Source organism: Pseudorca crassidens, chromosome 3, assembly GCF_039906515.1.
Source record: "Pseudorca crassidens isolate mPseCra1 chromosome 3, mPseCra1.hap1, whole genome shotgun sequence".
Taxonomy (NCBI): domain Eukaryota; kingdom Metazoa; phylum Chordata; class Mammalia; order Artiodactyla; family Delphinidae; genus Pseudorca; species Pseudorca crassidens.
In genome coordinates this window covers 34,388,720-34,409,495 of record NC_090298.1, presented here as the reverse complement: position 1 = coordinate 34,409,495, position 20,776 = coordinate 34,388,720, and the positions used below count along the sequence as shown (strand labels likewise).

The 20,776-nt window shown below is 39.2% G+C and overlaps 1 protein-coding gene across 2 annotated transcripts in view; it reads left to right on the top strand.

Moving 5' to 3' along the window:
* Window positions 1-18,743, top strand: part of C6 (complement C6) — a 92,674-nt gene extending 73,931 nt beyond the window's left edge. For both annotated transcript variants that reach the window (XM_067730598.1, XM_067730597.1), the window contains exons 17-18: window positions 1,114-1,355; window positions 18,019-18,743. In XM_067730598.1, the coding sequence (XP_067586699.1) occupies window positions 1,114-1,355; window positions 18,019-18,194 (418 nt within the window). In that variant the 3' untranslated portion in view covers window positions 18,195-18,743. The remainder of the gene's footprint in view (window positions 1-1,113; window positions 1,356-18,018) is intronic.
* Window positions 18,744-20,776: the final 2,033 nt, after the last annotated feature.

Genomic DNA, 20,776 nt, shown 5'->3' with positions numbered 1-20,776 from the left:
CTGGGGTCCCCTCACCCAGCAAATGGCCTTTTAAGGGAGTACTTAAAATGTTCCCATTGTCCATTTAACCCAGAGGAAACTTCTATCTTTATCTTTGCAATACCCAACCATGAGAATACAGACTGTCCTCTGGAACTGTCTGAATTTCAGCTCAGTCTTACCTCTCTAGCCCCTTTCTATACTCCTCAGTCCTCTTTTATATGGCATTGAGGATGTTTCTGAGAGTGACTGACCCCACAGCTTAAGTTCTCAGAAAGTGGCCTTTTGTTCTCAGCTATGGGCTTCAGTTTCTGGAAACAATTTTACATACTGGTGCACTGATTGTTAACTCTAAAGTTGACATTAGAGAAGAAACTCATATTTGGAGTAATCAAGGCGTTCTTGTCCTCTCAGCAAGAGAAGGACTATGGCTAACCTTTTGTTAGCAGGACCCATCCATTTACTTAGATTTAGCAAGTTACCCAGGGATTAATTGACTTAAAAGCTCATGTTCTTAACCACAATACAAACACACTTACAAAGCTATATAATTATATATATATATATATAAAATTATATATATATAAAATTATATATAAGACTCTTGTATTACAATTAATAAGTGTTAAAAAAGTGTTCAGAGGAGGTACAGGCTACCATCGGCTAGGTCGATCAGGATTAGCTTCAAAATGTAGCCAGGAATTGATCTGGATGCAGATAGGCAGAGAGGAGAGACAATACGACATTGATTGAGTAGGGCTTGGCATGGTAGCAAAGGAACAATAATCTTATTAGTTTAGAAAATTGTCAAATTTTCAGATGATAAAGAGGGATTAAGGAGGATGGAAAAATGATTCTAGAAAGAAAAGTTGATTGGGTCAAAATATGGAAGATTTTGATCATCAGAATTTAATAATTCAGACTTTAATTTGAAGGCAATTGGGAGTAGTACCATGCTTAAAGTGAAATTTTAGAAAGAGGAATCCCAATGCATGCCAGATAAAATGAGAGCCTGAAAGGAGAGAAATTGGGGGAAAGAATAGCTGGGTGGTAAGTTAACATATGAGTTGGCTGCACGCCATCTCTTCTTTTCTAGTCTTCATATATAAATGCTTGCTTTCCTCTCTTGGACAGCCTTTATTCAGAAGATATCTGTGTGCTTGATACTCGCTCCAGTCATCACTTTACTTCAACCGCTTGTAAGTTTTTGGCCGAGAACTGTTTAAACAATCAGCAACTCCATTTTCTACATATTGGTTCATGCCAAGACGGTCCACAGCTAGAATGGGGTCTTGAAAGGACAAAACTTTCATCCAGTAGCACAAAGAAAGAATCCTGTGGCTATGACACCTGCTACGACTGGGAAAAATGTTCAGGTAAGCTCCAGCAGTGACCCATACTGGAAAAGCTCTCACTTAACCTTCATCTCAACTAGTATATCTTACTTGCATTTATACATTCTTTCTTTAAAATAACTTTCCTTAATCAAAAATGATTCTTTTCATTGTAAAAAAAATTTATGAATTGATTGAAATAGAAGGGAAAAGTAGAACCCAGCCCATCCACAATTTTGGTGTAAATCTCTCCAATCTTTTTCTGCACATACATAATCAGTCCCACCCTTAGACCCCAGTAAGAAGAACACCCATCCTGATCTATGCTTTAGGTACTCTTCTTCCCCATCCCCAGCTTTGGAGGGCCTTTATCAAAATTGTCTAAGTTTCCTCTGGCAGTTGGAACCAGCTGGGGCCAGCACAGGTACAGTGCCCTGAGCCTAGACATGGATACCAATTACCAGAAGCATCTGCCTCAAATTTTTTGAAGTCCTCTTGCAGTGCCTGGAATCACCCCAGGTTGGCAGGGTTATATAGGCAGGATGTCTTGAGCCCACACATAGACCCTCATGGGCCAAGGCCCTGTTTCTTCCTTGTGGGACATTCTCCTACCCTCTTCTGCTTTTCTCCCCCACCAGGCATGGGGTCAACCAGATGTTCCAAGGAGCTCTGGGACTCCACCTGTAGAGTCATCCCTCACTCACAGCTAGACCTCATTCCCAGAGAGAAGCCTGGTGAGCCACTGGCCAGCAAGGTAGTCTTTCTCCAAATTGCTTGAGATCAGACAGCTAGGATGGTGCTGACACTAATTTGAAGTGACTTTAATCATTTATATAAAGAGGCACCCCATTAAAAAAATGTCCCTGGGGCCTCACACACCTCAGAGGTGGCATTGATTATATTACAAATTTTTTAAAAAATAGGATCATCTACTACATCTTATTTTATATATTGCTGTTTTTCACTAAATATATCATGAAACTATTTCCATGTCATAATATGTTATTCTGCCACACAATTTTCTTTTTTAAATTTAATTTTAATTATTTTTTTATACAGCAGGTTCTTATTAGCAATCCATTTCATACATATTAGTGTATATAAGTCAATCCCAATCTCCAAATTCATCACACCACCACCCCCAACACCGCTTTCCCCCCTTGGTGTCCATATGTTTGTTCTCTACATCTGTGTCTCAATTTCTGCCCTGCAAACCGGTTCATCTGTACCATTTTTCTAGGTTCCACATATATGCGTTAATATACGACATTTGTTTTTCTCTTTCTGACTTACTTCACTCTGTATGACAGTCTCTAGATTCATCCACATCTCTACAAATGACACAATTTCGTTCCTTTTTATGGCTGAGTAATATTCCATTGTATATATGTACCACTTGTCTTTATTGATTCATCTGTCAATGGGCATTTAGGTTGCTTCTATGACCTGGCTCTTGTAAATAGTGCTGCAATGAACATTGGGGTGCATGTGTCTTTTTGAATTATGGTTTTCTCTGGGTATATGCCCAGTAATGGGATTGCTGGGTCATGTGGTAATTCTGTTTTTAGTTTTTTAAGGAACCTCCATACTGTTCTCCATAGTGGCTGTATCAATTTACATTCCCACCAACAATGCAAGAGGGTTCCCTTTTCTCCACACCTTCTCCAGCATTTCTTGTTTGTAGATTTTCTGATGATGGTGTGAGGTGTGAGGTGACACCTCATTGTAGTTTTGATTTGCATTTCTCTACTAATTAGTGATGCTGAGCAGCTTTTCATGTGCTTCTTGGCCATCTGTATGTCTTCTTTGGAGAAATGTCTATTTAGGTCTTCTGCCCATTTTTGGATTGGGTTGTTTGTTGTTTGAATATTGAGCTGCATGAGCAGTTTATATATTTTAGAGATTAATCCTTTGTCCATTGATTCGATGGCAAATATTTTCTCCCATTCTGAGGGTTGTCTTTTCATCTTGTTTGTAGTTTGCTTTGCAAAAGCCTTTAAGTTTCATTACGTCCCATTTGCTTATTTTTGTTTTTATTTCCATTACTCTAGGAGGTGGATCAAAAAAGATCGTGCTGTGATTTATGTCAAAGAGTGCTCTGCCTATGTTTTCCTCTAAGAGTTTTATACTGTCCGGTCTTACATACAGGTCTCTAATCCATTTAGTGTTTATTTTTGTGTATGGTGTTAGGGAGTGTTCTAATTTCATTCTTTTACATGTAGCTCTCCAGTCTTCCCAGCACAATTTATTGAAGAGGCTGTCTTTTCTGCATTGTATATCCCTTCCTCTTTTTCATAGATTAGTTGACCATAGGTGAGTGGGTTTATCTCTGGGCTTTCTATCCTGTTCCATTTATCTATATTTCTGTTTTTGTGCCAGTAGCATATTGGCTTGGTTACTTTAGCTTTGTAGTATAGTCTGAAGTCAGGGAGTCTGATTCCTCCAGCTCCATTTGTTTCCCTCAAGACTGCTTTGGTTATTTGGGGTCTTTTTTGTCTCCATACAAATTTTAAGATTTTTTGTTCTAGTTCTGTAAAAAATGCCATTGGTAATTTGATAGGGATTGCATTGAATCTGTAGATTGCTTTGGGTAGTATAGTCATTTTCATAATATTGATTATTCCAATCCAAGAACATGGTATATCTCTCCATCTGTTTGTATCATCTTTAATTTCTTTCATCAGTGTCTTATAGTTTTCTGCATACAGGTGTTTTGTCTCCCTAGGTAGGTTTATTCCTAGGTATTTTATTCTTTTTGTTGCAATGGTAAATGGGAGTGTTTCCTTAATTTCTCTTTCAGATTTTTCATCATTAGTGTATAGGAATGCAAGAGATTTCTGTGCATTAATTTTGTATCCCGCTACTTTACCAAATGCATTGATTAGCTCTAGTAGTTTTCTGGTAGCATCTTTATGATTCTCTATGAATAGTATCATGTCATCGCCAAACAGTGATAGTTTTATGTCTTTTTTCCAATTTGGATTCATTATATTTCTTTTTATTCTCTGACTGCCGTGGATAGGACTTCCAAAACTATGTTGAATAATAGTGGCAACAGTGGACATCCTTGTCTTGTTCCTGATTTCAGATGAAATGCTTTCAGTTTTTCACCATTGAGAATAACGTTTGTTGTGGGTTTTATTGTATATAGCCTTTAATATGTTGAGGTAGGTTCCCTCTATGCCCACTTTCTGGAGAGTTTTATCATAAATCGGTGTTGAATTTTGTCAAAAGCTTTTCCTGCATCTATTGAGATGATCATATGGTTTTTATTCTTCAATTTGTTAATATGGTGTATCACATTGATTGATTTGCATATATTGAAGAATCCTTACACCCCTGGGATAAATCCCACTTGATCATGGTGTATGATCCTTTTAATGTGTTGTTGTATTCTGTTTGCTAGTATTTTGTTGAGGATTTTTGCATCTATATTCATCAGTTATATTGGTCTGTAATTTTCTTTTTTTCTAGTATACTTGTCTGGTTCTGGTATCAGGGTGATGGTGGCCTCATAGAATGAGTTTGGGAGTGTTCCTTCCTCTGCAACTTTTTGAAAGAGTTTGAGAAGGATGGTGTTAGCTCTTCTCTAAATGGTTGATAGAATTCACCTGTGAAGCCATCTGGTCCTGGACTTTTGTTTGTTGGAAGATTTTTAATCAGAGTTTCAATTTCAGTGCTTGTGATTGGTCTGTTCATATTTTCTATTTCTTCCTGGTTAAGTCTTCGAAAGTATACCTTTCTAAGAATTTGTCCATTTCTGCCAGGTTGTCCATTTTATTGGCATGGAGTTGCTTATAGTAGTCTCTTAGGATGCTTTGTATTTCTGCGGTGTCTGTTAAGACTTCTTTTTCATTTTCTAATTTTATCGATTTCAGTCCTCTCCCTCTTATTCTTGATGACTCTGGCTAATGGTTTATCAATTTTGTTTATCTTCTCAAAGAACCAGCTTTTAGTTTTATTGATCTTTGCTATTGTTTTCTTTGTTTCTATTTCATTTATTTCTGCTCTGGTCTTTATGACTTCTTTCCTTCTGCTAACTTTGGTTTTGTTTGTTCTTCTTTCTCTAGGTATTTTAGGTGTAACGTTAGATTTTTTATTTGGGATTTTCTTGTTTCTTGAGGTAGGCTTGTATAGCTATAAACTTCCCTCTTAGAACTGCTTTTGCTGCATCCCGTAGGTTTTGGATCGTCGTATTTTCATTGTCATTTGCCTCTAGGTATTTTTTGATTTCTTCAGTGAACTCTTGGTTATTTAGTAATGTATTGCTTAGACTCCATGTGTTTGTGGTTTTTACGTTCTGTTCTCTGTAATTGATTTCTAATCTCATAGCGTTGTGGTCAGAAAAGATGCCTGATATGATTTCATTTTTCTTAAATTTACTGAGGCTTGATTTGTGACCAAAGATGTGATTTATCCTGGAGAATGTTCCATGTGCACTTGAGAAGAAAGTGTAATCTGCTGTTTTTGTATGGAATTTCTTCTAAATGTCAATTAAATCTACCTGGTCTGTTGTATCATTTAAAGCCCTTGCTTTCTTACTAATTTTCTGTTTGGATGATCTGTCCATTGGTGTAAGTGAGGTGTTAAAGTCCCCCACTATTATTGTGTTACTGTCGATTTCCTCTTTTACAGCTGTTAGCAGTTGCCATATGTATTGAGGTTCTCCTGTGTTGGGTGCATGTATAATTGTTATATCTTCTTCTTGAATTGATCCCTTGATAATTATGTAGTGTCCTTCCTTGTCTCTTGTAACATTCTTTATTTTAAAGTCTATTTTATCTGATAGGAGTAGCACTACTCCAGCTTTCTTTTGATATCCATTTGCATGGAATATCTTTTTCCATCCCCTCAGTTTCAGTCTCTATGTATCCCTAGGTCTGAAGTGGGTCGTTGTAGACAGCACATATATGGGTCTTGTGTTTGTATCCATTCAGTGAGCCTCTGTCTTTTGGTTGGAGCATTTAATCCATTCACGTTTAAGGTAATTATCAATACATATGTTGCTATTACCATTTTCTTAATTGTTTTGGGTTTGCTTTTGTAGGTCCTTTTCTTCTCTTTTGTTTCCCACTTAGAGAAGTTCCTTTAGCCTTTGTTCTAGAGCTGGTTTTGTGGTGCTGATTTCCCTTAGCTTTTGCTTGTCTGTAAAGCTTTTGATTTCTCCATCGAATCCTAATGGGATCCTTGCCGCGTAGAGTAATCTTGGTTGTAGGTTCTTCCCTTTCATCACTGTAAATATGTCATGCCACTCCCTTCTGGCTTGTAGAGTTTCTGCTGAGAAATCAGCTCTTAACCTTATGGGAGTTACCTTCTATGTTATTTGTCATTTTTCCCTTGCTGCTTTCAATAATTATTCTTTGTCTTTAAGTTTTGCCAGTTTGATTAGTATGTGTCTCAGTATGTTTCTCCTTGGGTTTATCCTGTATGGGACTCACTGCACTTCCTGGACTTGGGTGGCTATTTCCTTTCCCATGTTAGGGAAGTTTTCAACTATAATCTCTTCAAATATTTTCTCGGGTCCTTTCTCTCTCTCTTCTCCTTCTGAGACCCTATGATGTGAATGTTGTTGTGTTTAATGTTGTCCCAGAGGTCTCTTAGGCTGTCTTCATTTCTTTTCATTCTTTTTTTTTATTCTGCTCCACAACTGTGAATTCCACCTTTCTGTCTTCCAGGTCACTTATCCGTTCTTCTGCCTCAGTTATTCTGCTATTCTGATTCCTTCTAGTGTAGTTTTCATTTCAGTTATTGTATTCTTCATCTCTGTTTGTTTGTTCTTTAATTCTTCTAGGTCTTTGTTAAATATTTCTTGCATCTTCCCGTTCTTTGCCTCCATTCTTTTTTGGAGGTCCTGGATCATCTTCACTAACATTATTCTGAATTCTTTTTCTGGAAAGTTGCCTATCTCCACTTCATTTAGTTGTTTTTCTGGGGTGTTATCTTATTCCTTCATCTGGTACATAGCCTTTTCATCTTGTCTATCTTTCTGTGAATGTGGTTTTTGTTCCACAAGCTGCAGGATTGTAGTTCTTCTTGCTTCTGCTGTCTTCCGTCTGGTGGATGAGGCCATCTAAGAGGCTTGTGCAAGTTTCCTGATGGGAGGGACTGGTGGTGGGTAGAGCTGGCTGTTGGTCTGGTGGGCAGAGCTCAGTAAAGCTTTAATTCGCTTGTCTGCTGATGGGTGGGGCTGGATTCCCTCTGTGTTGGTTGTTTGGCCTGAGGCAACTCAACACTGGAGCCTACTTGGGCTCTTTGTTGGTGCCAATGGCGGACTCTGGTAGGGGTCATGCCAAGGAGTATTTCCCTGAATTTCTGCTGCCAGTGTCCTGTCCTTATGGTGAGACACAGCCACCCCCCACCTCTGCAGGAGACCCTCCAACACTAGCAGGTAGATCTGCTTCAGTTTCCTAAGGAGTCACTGCTCCTTCCCCTGGGTCCCGATGTGCACACTACTTTGTGTGTGCCCTCCAAGAGTGGAGTCTCTGTTTCCCCCAGTCCTGTCAAAGTCCTGAAATCAAATCCTGCTAGCCTTCAAAGTCTGATTCTCTAGGAATTTCTCCTCCTTTCCTAGGTTAGGAAGACTGACGTGGGGCTCAGAACCTTCACTCCAGTGGGTTGATTTCTGTGGTATAAGTATTCTCCAGTTTGTGAGTCACCCACCCTGCAGTTATGGGATTTGATTTTATTGTGATTGCGCCCCTCCTACCATCTCACTGTGGCTTCTCCTTTTGTCTTTGGATGTGGGGTATCTTTTTTGGTTGCAGTGTCTTCCTGTTGAAGATTGTTCAGCAGTTAGTTGTGATTCCAGTGCTCTCACAAGAGGGAGTGAGAGCACGTCCTTCTACTTCGCCACCTTGAACAAACCTGTGACTGGCCTCTTTCCACATAATGTTCAATGTCTGCAAAAGCCTATATGGACATTCTGTGATTTACTTAATCAATCTCCTGTTAGTCCTTCAGATTTTTCCCAAGATTTTGCTATTATAAGCAGTGTTGTAATAGACAAATCTATCACAGATAGATCTATACTCTAAGACCATTTCTTTAGGCTATACCTTAGAAAATGGAATTTCTAGATAAATATTATTTTAAAATATAAAGTCTTTCTTGGTACAATGTATCAACTTGCTTTCTAGAAACGTTTTTATCATATTAAATTCATATTGACCATGTGTCATAAAGACTGCTTTCCATACCCTCACCAAAACTTGGAACTGTTACCCCTTTATAGCTCTGCCTATTTGATACTTAAGAGGTAGCATTACCTTTCCATTTTCTGTAAGTGTATTGCCTATAGGCATTTCATTTGTAATTGCTTAAAAACAGAAACTTCACAGCAGTACATCTGTCTAAGATGAAATTGGAACCTGAAATAGTACAATTAAGCTTCATATAATACATAAATATGGGTTGAAGATTAGGATTTAACAGAACTCAAATAAGCAGCTAGATTTCCCTTATGGCACACCTTCAAAAACTCATCTGAAATCAAGGCATAAATTAAGCAACGGAAAATTATTGAATTGCTAACATCCAACTTTTGCCAAAACCACGTTACTTTTCAAAAACAAAGACAAAAACCTTATTATTACCCTTAGCTTCTCTTTCACTTTTCAAACCAATATTCTTCAACTCAGTCCTTGAAAAGGGGAGAGACCTTATAACCCACATCTAGGTTCTTCCTGATCCACTTAAAACTGATTATCAAGACCCAGCTCCCTTGACGGGTGGTGGGATTGAATCCATGACAGAGGATCACCATGGGTGGCACAGTCAGCAGGCCATCTGATGGTGGCAACTCAGCAGGTCAGTGTCTGGGGGTTCTGACCTTCAACCATATCGAAACAAGGCAATTTCATGTAAGAGACTGCAAACTAGGGCCAGACATGTACAGTGCCCAACTCTAATCATTATTAAATCATCACGTATGTAAACATTACTACTCATTTTTTTGCTGCCTGACCCACACCATTATCCAACTGACATCTCTCTCAGAGAAAATAATTTGCAGTAGACAAGAGCTGAAAATACTATGCAACTATGTATTTATTTAAATAGTGTATTTAAAATATAACTTTTTCTCTAAAAATTATAATGTACAAACATTATTGTCAAATATACATACAGAAAATAAAAGGGATTTGGACAGCAGGGAGGATAAATGGTTCCTGTCTGTACCACAATAGGTAGTACAGGTATTTGGGGATGTGTTTAGTGTTAGCATCTGTTTTCCTTAATTATCATGGAGAAAGAACTTCATGGAACTCTTCTACTGCAAAGAGTTTCTTTTTTTTTTTTCCTTTTCCCACAAATAATTCTTTCCAAGCCTGTCTAACAATAGGTGGCTTATGATTTAGTCAAAATCTACCTTTACCATTAGCCCTTTGCAGGACGTATATCTAAATACCACAATTCCTAGGAGTCTAAGTTTGTCTTTAAAAAAGAACATAAAGAGAGAAACACCCAGCTCTACCCACCGCCAGTCCCTCCCATCAGGAAATTTGCACAAGCCTCTTAGATAGCCTCATCCACCAGAGGGCAGGCAGCAGAAGCAAGAAGAACTACAATCCTACAGCCTGTGAAACAAAAACCACATTCGCAGAAAGATAAGATGAAAAGGCAGAGGGCTATGTACCAGATGAAGGAAGAAAATAAAACCCCAGAAAAACAACTAAATGAAGTGGAGATACACAACCTTCCAGAAAAAGAATTCAGAATAATGATAGTGAAGATGATCCGGGACCTCGAAAAAACAATGGAGGCAAAGATCAAGAAGATGCAAGAAATGATTAACAAAGGCCTAGAAGAATTAAAGAACAAACAAACAGAGATGAACAATACCATAACTGAAATGAAAAATACACTAGAAGGAATCAATAGCAGAATAACTGAGGCAGAAGAAGATAAGTGACCTGAAAGACAGAATGGTGGAATTCACTGCTGTAGAACAGAATAAAGAAAAAAGAATGAAAAGAAATGAAGACAGCCTAAGAGACCTCTGGGACAACATTAAACACAACAACATTCACATCATAGGGTCTCAGAAGGAGAAGAGAGAGAGAAAGGACCCGAGAAAATATTTGAAGAGATTATAGTTGAAAACTTCCCTAACATGGGAAAGGAAATAGCCACCCAAGTCCAGGAAGTGCAGTGAGTCCCACACAGGATAAACCCAAGGGGAAACACACCGAGACACATACTCATCAAACTGGCAAAACTTAAAGACAAAGAAAAATTATTGAAAGCAGCAAGGGAAAAATGACAAATAACATAGAAGGTAACTCCCATAAGGTTAAGAGCTGATTTCTCAGCAGAAACTCTACAAGCCAGAAGGGAGTGGCATGACATATTTAAAGTGATGAAAGGGAAGAACCTACAACCAAGATTACTCTACGCGGCAAGGATCCCATTAGGATTCGATGGAGAAATCAAAAGCTTTACAGACAAGCAAAAGCTAAGGGAAATCAGCACCACAAAACCAGCTCTAGAACAAAGGCTAAAGGAACTTCTCTAAGTGGGAAACAAAAGAGAAGAAAAGGAACTACAAAAGCAAACCCAAAACAATTAAGAAAATGGTCATAGGTACATACATATCAATAATTACCTTAAACGTGAATGGATTAAATGCTCCAACCAAAAGACACAGGCTTGCGGAATGGATGCAAAAAGAAGACCCATATATATGCTGTCTACAACAGACCCACTTCAGACCTAGGGACACATACAGACTGAAACTGAGGGGATGGAAAAAGATATTCCATGCAAATGGATATCAAAAAAAAAGCTGGAGTAGCACTACTCCTATCGGATAAAATAGACTATAAAATAAAGAATGTTACAAGAGACATGGTAGAGCACTACATAATGATCAAGGGATCAATTCAAGAAGAAGATATAACAATTATATATGCAACCAACACAGGAGCATCTCAATACATAAGGCAACTGCTAACAGCTGTAAAAGAGGAAATCGACAGTAACACATAATAGTTAGGGATTTTAACACCTCATTTTCACCAGTGGACAGATCATCCTAAATGAAAATAAAAAAGGAAACAGAAGCTTTAAATGACACAATAGACCAGATAGATTTAATTGATATTTATAGGACATTCCATCCAAAAACAGCAGATTACACTTTCTTCTCAAGTGCGCACGGAACGTTCTCCAGGATAGATGACATCTTGGGTCACAAATCAAGCCTCAGTAAATTTAAGAAAACTGAAATCATATCAGGCATCTTTTCTGACCCCGACGCTATGAGATTAGAAATTAATTTCAGGGGAAAAAACGTAAAAAAGACAAACACATGGAGAAGTTACCTAATAAACAAGAGATCACTGAAGAAATCAAAGAGGAAATCAAAAACTACCTAGAGGCAAATGACAATGAAAACACGATGATCCAAAACCTATGGGATGCAGCAAAAGCAGTTCTAAGAGGGAAGTTTATAGCTATATAAGCCTACCTCAAGAAACAAGAAAAATCTCAAATAAAAAATCTAACCTTACACCTAAAGGAACAAGAGAAGGAAGAACAAACAAAACCCAAAGTTAGCAGAAGGAAAGAAATCATAAACACCAGAGCAGAAATAAATGAAATAGAAACAAAGAAAACAATAGCAAAGATCAATAAAACTAAAAGCTGGTTCTTTGAGAAGATAAACAAAATTGATAAACCATTAGCCAGACTCATCAAGATAAAGAGGGAGAGGACTCAAATCAGTAAAATTAGAAATGACAAAGGAGAGTTACAAAAGACACCACAGAAATACAAAGCATCCTAAGAGACTACTATAAGCAACTCCATGCCAATAAAATGGACAACCTGGAAGAAATGGAAAAATTCTTAGAAAGCAATAAACTTCGAAGACTTAACCAGGAAGAAATAGAAAATATGAACAGACCAATCACAAGTAATGAAATTGAAACTGTGATTAAAAATCTTCCAACAAACAAAAGTCCAGGACCAGATGGCTTCACAGGTGAATTCTATCAAATATTTAGAGAAGAGGTAACACCCATCCTTCTCAAACTCTTCCAAAAAATTGAGGAGGAAGGAACACTCCCAAACTCATTCTATGAGGCCACCATCACCCTGATACCAAAACCAGACAAAGATACTACAAAAAAAGAAAATTACAGACCAATGTCACTGATGAATATAGATGCAAAAATCCTCAACAAAATACTAGCAAACAGAATACAACAACACATTAAAAGGATCATACACCATGATCAAGTAGGATGTATTGCAGGGATGCAAGGATTCTTCAATATACGCAAATCAATCAATGTGATACACCATATTAACAAACTGAAGAATAAAAACCATATGATCATCTCAATAGATGCAGAAAAAGCTTTTGACAAAATTCAACACCGGTTTATGATAAAAACTCTCCAGAAAGTGGGCATAGAGGGAACCTACCTCAACATAATAAAGGCCATATACGACAAACCCACAGCAAACATCATTCTCAATGGTAAAAAACTGAAAGCATTTCCTCCAAGATCAGGAATAAGACAAGGATGTCCACTCTCACCACTATTATTCAACATATGTTTGGAAGTCCTAGCCTCGTCAGAGAAGAAAAAGAAATAAAAGGAATACAAATTGGAAAAGAAGAAGTAAAACTGTCACTGTTTGCAGATGACATGATACATAGAGAATGCTAAAGATGCCACCAGAAAACTACTAGAGCTAATCAATGAATTTGGTAAAGTAGCAGGATACAAAATTAATGGACAGAAATCTCTTGCATTCCTATACACTAATGATGAAAAATCTTAGAGAGAAATTAAGAAAACACTCCCATTTACCACTGCAACAAAAAGAATAAAATACCTAGGAATAAACCTAGCTAAGGAGACAAAAGACCTGTATGCAGAAAACTATAAGACACTGATGAAAGAAGTTAACAATGATACTAACAGATGGAGAGATATACCATGTTCTTGGATTGGAAGAATCAATATTGTGAAAATGAATCTACTACCCAAAGCAATCTATACATTCAGTTCAATCCCTATCAAATTACCAATGGCACTTTTTACGGAACTAGAACAAAAAATCCTAAAATTTGTATGGACACACAAAAGACCCCGAATAACCAAAGCAATCTTGAGAACAAAAAACGGAGCTGGAGGAATCAGACTCACTGACTTCAGACTATACTACAAAGCTACAGAAATCAAGACAATATGGTACTGGCACAAAAACAGAAATATAGATCAATGGAAAAGGATAGAAAGCCCAGAGGTAAACCCATGCACCTATGGTCAACTAATCTATGACAAAGGACGCAAGGATATACAGTGGAGAAAAGAAAGTCTCTTCCATAAGTGGTGCTGGGAAAACTGGATGGCTACATGTAAAAGAATGAAATTAGAACACTCCCTAACACCATACACAAAAATAAACTCACAATGGATTAGAGGCCTAAATGCAAGACCGAACACTATAAAACTCTTAAAGGAAAACATATGAAGAACACTCTTTGACATAAATCAAAGCAAGATCTTTTTTAATCCACCTTCTAGAGTGATGGAAATAGAAACAAAAATAAACAAATGGGACCTAATGAAACTTAAAAGCTTTTGCACAGCAAAGAAACCATAAACAAGACACAAGGACAATCCTCAGAATGGGAGAAAATATTTGCAAACGAATCAACGGACAAAGGATTAGTCTCCAAAATACATAAACAGCTCATGCAGCTCAATATTAAAAAAAACAAACAACCCAATCAAAAAATGGGCAGAAGACCTAAATAGACAGTTCTCCAAAGAAGACATACAGATGGTCAAGAAGCACATGAAAAGCTGCTCAACATCACTAATTATTAGAGAAATGCAAATCAAAACTACAAAGAGGTATCACCTCACACCAGTTAGAATGGGCTTCATCAGAAAATCTACAAACAACAAATGCTGGAGAGGGTGTGGAGAAAAGGGAACCCTCTTGCACTGTTGGTGGGAATGTAAATTGATACATCCACTATGGAGAACAGTATGGAGGTTCCTTAAAAAACTAAAAATAGAATTACCATATGACCCTGCAATCTCACTACTGGGCATATACCCAGAGAAAACCATAATTCAAAAAGATACATGCACCCCAATGTTCATTGCAGCACTGTTTACAATAGCCCTGTCATGGAAACAACCTAAATGCCCATCGACAGACGAATGGATAAAGAAGATGTGGTACATATATACAATGGAATATTACACAGCCATAAAAAGGAAAGAAACTGGGTCATTTGTTGAGACATGGATGGATCTAGAGATTGTCATACAGAGTGAAGTAAGTCAGAACGAGAAAAACAAATATCGTATATTAACGCATATATGTGGAACCTAGAAAAATGGTACAGATGAACCAGTTTGCAGGGCAGAAATTGAGACTCAGATGTAGAGAACAAATGTATGGACACCAAGGGTGGAAAGCCGCGGGGGGGTGGGGGTGTGATGTGATGAGTTGGGTGATTGGGATTGACATGTATACACTGATGTGTATAAAACTGATGACTAATAAGAACCTACTATATAAAAAAAAAATAGGGCTTCCCTGGTGGCACAGTGGTTGAGAGTCTGCCTGCCGATGCAGGGGACACGGGTTCGTGCCCCGGTCCGGGAAGATCCCACATGCCGTGAAGGAGCTAGGCCCGTGAGCCATGGCCGCTGAGCCTGCGCGTCCGGAGCCTGTGCTCCGCAATGGGAGAGGCCCCAACAGTGAGAGGCCCGCATACCGCAAAAAAAAAAAAAAAAAAAGATAAAACCTATTTATTAGGTTTATAGACATGTGTGCAATTAAAAAAAAAAAAAACTACTGTTACCTTCAGAAAAAAAAATAAAAGAACATAAAAAGTTTGAATACTTACCAATACTGGTCAAGTTAGCAGAATGTCTTGGGGTAATCATACTAAAACATGAACATTTCTTAATGAGAGATTTAAGTCATTTAAAATATCCTTTGGGACTTCCCTGGTGGCACATTGGTTGAGAGTCCGCCTGCCGATGCAGGGGACACGGGTTCGTGCCCCGGTCCGGGAAGATCCCACATGCCATGGAGCAGCTAGGCCCGTGAGCCATGGCCGCTGAGCCTGCACGTCCGGAGCCTGTGCTCTGCAACGGGAGAGGCCACAACAGTGAGAGGCCCGTGTACCGCAAAATAAATAAATGTATAAATAAATAAAATATCCTTTGATCCTACACACAGTTAGAAAACTGAAAGCCTTTTTTCCCCTAAAGATATGGTCTGCCTGTGCCAGCCTTCTTAGTTGGTGAGCAAAAGTCAGTGTCACAGAGATTTCTGTTCCTGTAGCACTACAGAACAGAGTCAATGTACAAACCACAGCATTTATAAAGAGAGGAAACTAAAAATGTATTTTATACCCAACCCACTCATGGCAAATTGGGATATTACTAATTTGGGTTGAACTGAATGTCACCGTGACTAAATTGTGTTCTTGATTACATTTTGTACTACTTTGTTACTCTTTTCCTTCTCTATCAAGAATGAAATGATAAAAAGTTTAAAATGGAACTCCAAAGTGACATGAAGTTCACTTTGCAAAACTTAGAACACAGAAGCCTCCCCAAGGAGCCTACTTTTATAGCTATGAAATGTTTTATCTAAATTTCAAAAATATCCAGGATCAACCAACAGGAGGGGAAAATGTATTCAGTAAACATCCATTTAGTATCCAATACGCCCAAGTCACTGTACATAGTAAGGTGAGAGGTGTAACGATAAAGGAGCTTTGTACCCTCAAATTGTTCAGTTTGGGGAGTTAATTTTCACAGCTTTTCAAATGATTACATGAATAACTTTAATATAAGACAGTATGTGACAAGAGCGGTAAGAGAGGTAAATACCTTCTGGCCAGGAAGGGTTTCATAAGGATGGAAACATGAGTTAGTGGAGGTGACAGGAAGGGACTTTTCATGCTAATAATCTGAAAATCATCTTGCTAAGAGTATTTAAGCTATAACCATACTACAAGAGTGGTGACCATGGCCTTTCCACAAGCCTGGGGAACTGACAACCTCTCTAGAGGTAGAACAGTCTCCTGTCCTTCACACCAAACCCTATAGTTTCCAACAACAAACAAGACTCTCCCCAACTAGAATTTCTCTAGCTGGTTGGCAAAGGTGTAAAAGGGAAATTCACGCCTGTTCATGAACTATTTCCTACTGAGGACAGGAAGCTTATACGCTTAATGATCATCTCCCCATTCCTTTTCCCTATTTTCTCCTATCAGTTGAGACATGTGGGAAAGAACTGATACCTGCCCCAAAGAGACTAGAGCCTGATTCTCAGGCTGACTCAGATATTTTGGCAACATAAATTATCACAGATCCACCAAATACATTTCTTTTTGAATACTTATACCTGCACCCTCAAATTCAGAATTGAAATCAACTGATGAAGCAGAATTAATTGAGCACCTTGTTAACAACTGAATGGGATAAACAGATGGAAGAACCACAGTTACTGCTCTCTAACAAAGCACTTATAACTGTCTTGGGAGAAAGACATATGAAAAGCTAACTAACAAGAAAGTATAAAAACATCAGAGGTAGTGCTGACAAATTTACACCATTAAAGTTTATTTAAAGGAAACATCAGTCGGGGTATGTGCCTATAAAATGCTTCATGAAAGAGGTGAGGCTTGTAGACATCAGACATGTGGGGAACTGGAAAGAGCACATCAGTCCGGCAAAGGAAGGGGCTAGTGTGGGCAAAGGACACAACCTGGAACACCTTCGGGGTCTTGCTTGGGAAAGAGAGAGGGAGTCACTCTACCTGGGACGGAGAAAGCAGAAAAGATAATGTTGTGAAGGGATGTTGAGACCATCTGTGGAGGACCTTGAACTTTGACTAAAACATGTGTATGTATAAATGAGCCTATATCCATTTACTTAAAACTGGTTTAATATGCTTGGCTTTGGTAACTTTACCCCTAAATGATCATTTTAAAACTCTTTCATGAACACAAGATTTATATGAATTATGAAGGGTTGGGGTGGTTTTGAAACCAGGCCTTATAAAAGTATCACCCAATTTAACTGCTTATTAAAAATCCAGATCCCTCGTCATAACCCAGGAATATTCTAGAAAGAAATTTAAAATGTGACACAGAGTTATGTTAAAAGAGTTCAGGCTTGCGAGTCATTCATGATTTAAAATATGCCTCTACCACTTACTAATTGTGGGACCATAGGCATATCACTTAGCTTCTCTGAGCTGAGTTTCTTCATCTGTAGAATTAGTATAATGCCATATAGTTCATATGTTTATTGTGAGAATTAAATGAAATAAATCACACAAAGCACTTGGCCTAGTGTGTGGTTTCATGGTGCAGGCTCAATAAATGATACCTTATATAACTGTTCCCAGGTGGTGCCCATGAGAAAAGAACATGAAGGACAGACTGAAGACATTGTGTAAATGGATTGATTGGATGTGGGCAGTGAGAGGGAGGTGTCAGAGGTAGCCCAGCTCTTGCACCTTACTGACTTACCAGTGCCCTCTCCTCTCTTATACCCAGATCACTCCATTCAGCCACAGTTGGGTCACTGCCTTTGTTCCAGCATTCTCACTCATTGCCACCAAAGTGCTCACTGCTCTGGGGACAAGTTAGGTAAATTCAAACCTTAAAGCACTGTGGTGAGTCACACTGTCTCTCTCATTGCAGCTGCCACCTCCAAGTGTGTCTGCCTATTGCCCTCCCAGTGCTTCAAGAGTGGAGACCAGCTCTTCTGCGTCAAAATGGGATCATCAATGAGCCAGAGAACAGTGAACATCTGTGAAGTAGGAGCTGTCAGGTGTGCCAACAGGAAAGTGGAAATACTGCATCCTGGCAGGTGTTAGACCTAACACAGTTACTGATAAACAGATTTACTGCCCCAAAATAATCCCTACAAAAGGACACTCTTGAACCAACAGCAGACTGTCATACCCAGGAGTTACCAACATAAATCCTTTTGTGTTCATTTCACATTATTGTTCTCCCTGCCTCCCGTGTCTTCTCCCCTGTCCAGTTCCCATCCATGATGCTCTGTAGCATACCCCTAGGTAATAACGTCCACATCAATCTAATAAATTCTTCTGTTCATGTTGCACTAAAATGATGGGACTTCTGAGGACCTTATGAAGCCTGTGGTATTAAGCATCCTGACAAGTAGAAATCAGAACAAAAACTGTAATTTTCTTCAATGAATCAATAAGCATAGAAATCTACAACAACTTGTATAACACATTCTTGAAAACCAACCTTCATGCATTCACTCAACAAATAATTGTGAATGTCTACAATGTTCCCAGTACTGTTCAAGGTGCTGGGGAATCAGCAGTGACTAAAACATACAAAAGCCCTTGCCTTCATAAAGCTCACATTCATGTGGAGGAGGACATACAGAACATAAAATAAGCAAATAAAATATATGGTATGTTTGATGGTGATAATTGCTATGGAGAAGATAATGCAAGGAAAGGTGAGTCCCATCCTTAATCCTCGTCTTACACGAGGAAATATTCTATAGTTAATAAGCATCACAGTAAGGATGATTGGACTCAAGTGGAAGTTGCCTTGCTTGAAGTAGTTAATAAACTTCTGGAGTTTTCTCCTTAGGAGACTCTCTTTGCCTCAGCTAAAGTGCATCAGAAAGCTTTTAAGCTAAAGTGTGTGATGGATGGAAAATCATAAGAGAACTTCAAAGGAATAATTTTTAAGGTAAGGCATATCTTTCGTATTAGGCCATACCAAGTAGACACCCACTTCTTAGAGTATCATTTTGAATTGAGGAAGAGAAACATCTTTGGAACAGCAGTTCTCAAACACGAGTGCACATTGGAATCGCTTGGAGCACTTGCTAATATAGATGCCTGCGACCTAGCCCCAGTTTCTGGTTCAGCAGTTCTGGGGTGGGGCCTGAGAATCTGTATTTCTAACAACTTTCCTCGTGGGACTGCTCATGATGATCAGGGGTGTCGCATTGTGAGAACACTTAGCCTAGAAATGGAGTCATCAAACAGCTAATACAACTACTGAAATAATGATCTCAAAACTTTAGCCAGCCAAGCTCCAAGCAGGTGAGTGGAAGCAGATTCCCTTCCTCTAAAACTCACTGGGATGCCCAGCTAATGGAAGGGGTCTATGAGTCACAGCCACCTGGCAGCACCCTCTTTAGACCTTATACTTTAAATCTTACTCCTCCATCTCATTAATCATAAGATCTTGGCAAAAATATAAAACATCTTGGAATATCAAAGGCTAAGTATGAGGAAGGGAAAAACCAAGAAAGAGAAAACACATTTTCCTGGTGTAACGGCAATTGAGTGGGAATTGATCTTTGCCCAGGAGTCAGTGACGCATCTTTTCCCCAGTCATGCCACCCTACACCCCTCTCACTACAAAAATGGTGCAGGCCACTCTTGTAAGCTTCGTGCCTTCAGCACTCCCAAGACGCCAAAGTGAGGGCAAAGTTTAGGCATGAAATATTCCCACATTCAAAGGAGAACCACCAACAACTGAGTCAAGACACTTTGCTCAGGACTGACGATTCTCACACCAGCTCCACACCTTTCCGGGCTGTACAGCAAGACTAGGGGTGGGAGGGGAGCCATAGGGAGCTGCAGGCGCAGGAAGGCAGTGCTCATAGTAAGAGTCCTGTTATCTCCCTCAAGTCCTTTTCTTCTCCTTGCTGAGGAGGAGGATGCTGTAAGTATCCACTGAAGCCAGGCAACCAAAGCCTTGAAAGAATCATTTGTTAGGGCACCAACATCCAGGATATACAGTGCTGCCCTCGACGGCTGGAGGCTGTGGAATCAGAGCTGCCACTGGTGAGCAGGTTGCTGGAGGAGTTTCTGGGAGGCATGGATTCACACCGGGAGAGTTCTCTCTTACAGGAGCACAAGACCACTTCCTGCCTAGGGCATGCTGAAGGCAGGATGATGACAGAGTGGTCTGCACTGTTTCCATAGTGACAAGGGAGTGCTGTGGCATGACTGGGAAAAAGATGGATGCAGCCCTTTCTCCATCTCAGTCCCAGGGTGTAAGGAAAGAATGGAGAACTTTGGTGGTTCCCATGGCTCCCTAGGAAGGAGCAGAGAGAAGAAGAAAAGCAGGCGCTCTGAGGCCACCCTGCATCTTGGACATGAACCTACGGGAAGCATCAAATGGAGACTTAGCTGTCTCTCTCACAGGAAGTTCTGGGGGACAGTGTTGGTAGGAGAAAAGCAAACACCACCCCAGGGAGACACAGGGGCCACCAATAACACAGGACCAGATTCATTGAGAACAAGACCAAAGGGGACACCCCATCACTGACTCCTGCCGTCTCTCTGAGTCCACTTCCTTCCAACACCAGATCCAGCAGGTGCAGGGGACAAGGTGTCCTAGAATGAGACATGCCTCTCCATCACTTCTATGAGGGGTAGGAAATTTGCGAGAA